The 4,493-nt window shown below is 38.3% G+C and overlaps 1 protein-coding gene across 1 annotated transcript; it reads left to right on the top strand.

Moving 5' to 3' along the window:
- Nucleotides 1-363: 363 nt before the first annotated feature.
- On the top strand, nt 364-4,044 carry LOC107811460 (uncharacterized). The gene is made up of 2 exons (XM_016636386.2): nt 364-1,177; nt 2,998-4,044. Exons 1-2 carry the CDS (start codon nt 579-581, stop codon nt 3,653-3,655), a joined length of 1,257 nt encoding a protein of 418 aa, XP_016491872.1. The 5' UTR covers nt 364-578; the 3' UTR covers nt 3,656-4,044.
- Nucleotides 4,045-4,493: the final 449 nt, after the last annotated feature.

Genomic DNA, 4,493 nt, shown 5'->3' with positions numbered 1-4,493 from the left:
TAATTAGTTTAGACATTTACAATAGGTATAAAATTTAGGGCCAGAGATAAAAAAAAAAAAATGGTTGTATATTCTTTCTCTATCGTTTTCGTTCGCTAACAAAAAGGAAATAGAATTTTCTTCCTAAAAGTACTTCACTATATGGAATATAAGGTCAGAGAAATAGAGAATGGAGACTATTTTCTTGTTGCTATATTTTCCCCCTCTTATATAAAAAAATTAAACTATATACTTATTGCATTTTCTTAATGGCGAAACGGGACGGAGCGAGTAATTAATATGCCAAAAACACTGGCAGATACGACAAGATATCGTGACGACTAGTTGACGATAAATAAAAGGAAATTGCCGAATCAACAAAACAGAAGGAAAGAGAAATACTGATAATTACATTTACAAGAGAGAGAGAGAGAGATTCAAATAGTATGAGCCGACATGCATTCATTTGCCAAAATATACATACATGCTTTCTTCGCACTCACCATCCTCTTTCTCCTCATCAAACTCTTATCTAGTTTTTAGAAAAACCCAAAACTAAACAACGAAAATTCAAGAAGAAGAATTCAGCAGTGCATGATATGGATCCTTGCCCGTTTGTTCGTTTGATAATTGAGTCATTAGCTCTTAAACTTCCAACAGCAACAAAACCTGCTGGTTCTGGTTCTGGAGTTCACCCTTGTTCAACTCCTTGCTATGCTAAACTCAAGCTCAAGAATTTCCCTTCTCAAACTGTTATTCTCCCACTCTGTTCCACTTCTCAAGACCCTTCTTCTCCGCCGGAGTCTTCCGCCTCCGCCGCCGGGTTCCACCTAGACGCCGTCACTCTCCGGCGTCTTTCCGGTAAGCCTGTTACGTTAAAAGTGTCTGTTTTCACGGGGCGCATGGGTCGCACGTGCGGGGTTACCAGTGGGAAACTGCTGGGTTCCGTTCAGGTGAACGTCAACCTGAACGGGACGCATTCAAAGTCCAATGTGTTTCAGAACGGGTGGATGAAATTGGGAGGCGAACCGGCGGTGGCTATGTTGCACATGGCTGTTCGTGCTGAACCGGATCCGCGGTTCGTGTTCCAGTTCGGAGGTGAACCGGAGTGCAGTCCGGTGGTTTTCCAGATCCAGGGGAATATAAGGCAGCCGGTTTTCAGCTGCAAGTACAGTGCTGATCGCAACAACCGGACACGGTGAGTCCCTCCCCATTGTTTTCCCGCGCATTTACCTTTCCCTTCCCACTGAAAATGCTAACTTGCGCCGACGTTGTTTTCAAAGTGGTGGTTTTTTTTTCTTTTACCCCAAAACATTACGAAATTTACCTTTTTCATTTACTTTTTGCTATGGTTTATTTTATATTTGTTGTTAACAAAAATAATTGTGTCGCTTCTTTTTACTGTAGTTCTTAATTTGTTATGAGAGAAGCATGTTTAGTGGTCAAACTAAGTGCTTTCTTGAAACGATTAATCAAGTGGGGTGGGGGTAAGAAATCCTGGATAATTGAGATTCTACAGCTCACCCTTTAACACTTGTTAATACTACTAAAAAAATCCATTTTGTCATTAAGTGTTTAGAAATAGATTTGCAAAGACAAAGCATTTAATTTTTATTTTAGGAAAGATTAGTTGAAAGGATTATATCCTCACAAATTTGCTCATTACTAACAAAAGAAGAAAAAAAAGAATAAAATTATATTGGTTGGAACTTACAGGGAAAACGTCTAGTGATGAGAATTGTACTGGTAGCTTCATTTGGTGTTTTAGGGATTAGGTAGCCTCCTCACATGATTCGACTTGTTGTCTATGTAAAAAGTTGCTTCTTCAGAAGCTGAAGTATTTCTCACTCTCTGAAGAGTCACATGCATGTTGTGTGAATGGCTGCACATGCTTTGAGTACAATCTCTAATTAGAGGCGGAACCACTATTTGAAACTTATGGGTTTGAGGTTCTAATCTATTTAAGTTACTGAGTTCTAAATTAATAATTTCTACATATTCAATGAATTTTTTAAAGATAAATATATGTATTGGACCAAAGCGATTGGGTTCAATCGAACCAGTACACGATAGGCTGGCTCCGCCCCTGTCGCTAAGCTATGGAACTTTCTTTTTTGCTTATGTGATCATCATGCTACTGCACTTTTCTTATTTTTTCTCGTGCTGAGGTCTAGTGAAAACAACCTCTATATTCAATATAGGGTAAGGTCTGCGTACTATCAACCCTCGCCAGACTCCAGTTGTGGAACTATACTGGGTTTTTTGTTGTTCCGTGATCATCATCTTTCCCTGGGATTAGACTATAGATTGCTTTACATTGTTTGAATTTTGTAGTCTTTCTTGTGCAATTTGCAATTGGGAATTCATACAACAATGTTCCGATAGCTGATATGAAGAAATGCGATAGCGTCTTTAGGATTCTTGTTTGCTAGATCTACCCACTGCGACTTCTAAGTGGTTATATCCTATAGTTCTCATGAGATGCTTTGGATGATTGTCATCTGCAAAATTCATTTAATTCATTATTCTACTTGCTTATGTCCTTTTCAATTATAGTTGATCTGATTCTCTGAAGGCGAACAATTCATCAGTCCATTTTGTGTCCATGGCATGTTCAGAGAAAAAATGACAAAAAAATACAGCTTGTTTCAAAGGATCCTGTATCCTGACCTCTTTACAATTTGATCCTCTGACGTTGTAGCATGTTGTATCCAACAAATTAACTTCTTATGAAGGTTTAGATTCATCTAATAATGAAAAATATTAAGAGAATAAGTTAGGTTCATTAAATTCTACGCTCAACTGTCATTAGCAACTACCATTGATTCCCTCCCCATGTGCAAAGATTTGGGCAAAACTTCATAACCTGGTTAATATTCTTCTTTGACTTTTCGTTTCCTTCAAATCAACTATTACCAGTCAAAGTATGGAGTAGAATATTGTTCAAGTTACTAATTTTGTTTGTATGTGGTCCTGAAGCTGATATTGTCTTTCTTATTTTAATTTTTGTAAAAACAGATCTCTTCCAACTGATTTTAACTTAGGCAATAGAGGATGGATGAGAACATTTTCTGCTGAAAGGGACAGACCGGGGAGGGAGCGAAAAGGGTGGATGATAATTATCTATGATCTTTCAGGCTCAGCTGTTGCAGCTGCCTCAGTGATCACTCCCTTTGTGCCATCTCCGGGTTCTGACCGTGTTTCAAGATCAAATCCTGGTGCGTGGCTTATCCTCCAGCCTAATGGATCCTGTGTTAGCAGCTGGAAGCCATGGGGTCGTCTTGAGGCATGGCGAGAAAGAGGACCAGTTGACGGACTCGGTTACAAATTTGAGCTTGTTACTGATATTGGTCTTACTAGTGGTGTACCTATAGCTGAAGGCACAATGAGTATGAAAAAAGGTGGGCAATTTTGCATAGACAACACAATAAAAGACTCTGCACTGAGTTCATTGTCGCCTATTCGAGGATTTGTAATGGGATCAAGTGTTGAAGGCGAAGGCAAACCAAGCGCTCCAACAGTTCAAGTTGGGGTACGACATGTAACTTGCATGGCCGATGCTGCCTTATTTATCGCGCTTTCAGCTGCCATTGATCTTAGCATGGACGCGTGTCGCCTTTTCTCTCAAAAACTTGGAAAGGAATTTTGCAATAATGATCAAGAATCATTCTCATAAATGGAAAAACTTTTTGCCCTGCAGTTTTTGTTCACCCGCATGCAGTGATGACCAAAGAATGGCAGCTGGTTTGAGCATGGAAGAAATTCCTTTCCCTCCCTGTGGTTTTTTCAATCAAATGATTTTCAACCTATATATTTTTTAATTAATTCTGGAAAAAAACATGACTTTTCTATACCCGATTAGAGTGTGACCTTTGAGTGGCCTGTGAGCTGTAGGTATATTTTCCCTATTTGGAAATCAACACTTCGTGCTGGCTCTAATTCCATTTTGTCCCATTTCTGCAGAATTGAGCATTATATATATATTTTCTTGAAGTATTTATTAACAATGTACAGACTAGGTACGAGTGATTTGTTTATTAAGATTATTCAATTTTTTTTTTCTTACCATTCATTGTATTGCTTCAGAGCTGGGTTGCGCTCCCTTCATATTTGCTTCTTCCCCAATCCCCATCCAGTTTTTTGTTTCAGATCATGCTGTTTGTTCTTTAAATCCTAATGCAAGTATTCATTCTAAGCAGAGATTAGACACAATATACAGATACAGAAATACAATCTTGAGTTAGGGTTAAATAAATGTATCGTTCAACTTATCCTTAGACCAATTTCGACAATCCATTGGTTATCAGCCTCAAAGAGCACAGAGAACACAACTGATAAGACAGTGAACCGTTGTCACCATGCTTTCAAAGAACATTATACGTTAGGGTTTTTTGGGTTTGGCCTCTATTTATAAATGTCTACCCATCACAAGCTAATAGATATTAGACATCGTTTATCCACAATAAACATTAATCATACCTTTTATTTAAAATGGCTATAACTTTATGTAGCAG

The sequence above is a fragment of the Nicotiana tabacum genome, chromosome 1 (genome assembly GCF_000715075.1).
Source record: "Nicotiana tabacum cultivar K326 chromosome 1, ASM71507v2, whole genome shotgun sequence".
In the NCBI taxonomy this organism is placed as follows: Eukaryota; Viridiplantae; Streptophyta; class Magnoliopsida; order Solanales; family Solanaceae; genus Nicotiana; species Nicotiana tabacum.
This window is presented reverse-complemented; position numbering and strand designations above follow the sequence as displayed.

Bases quoted from the DNA above. Each gene is read 5' to 3' on its own strand.
- LOC107811460 (XM_016636386.2), top strand. From the start codon at position 579: ATGGATCCTTGCCCGTTTGTTCGTTTGATAATTGAGTCATTAGCTCTT. The intron at 1,178-2,997 runs GTGAGTCCCTCC...TTGTAAAAACAG, and splicing joins GATCGCAACAACCGGACACG to ATCTCTTCCAACTGATTTTA.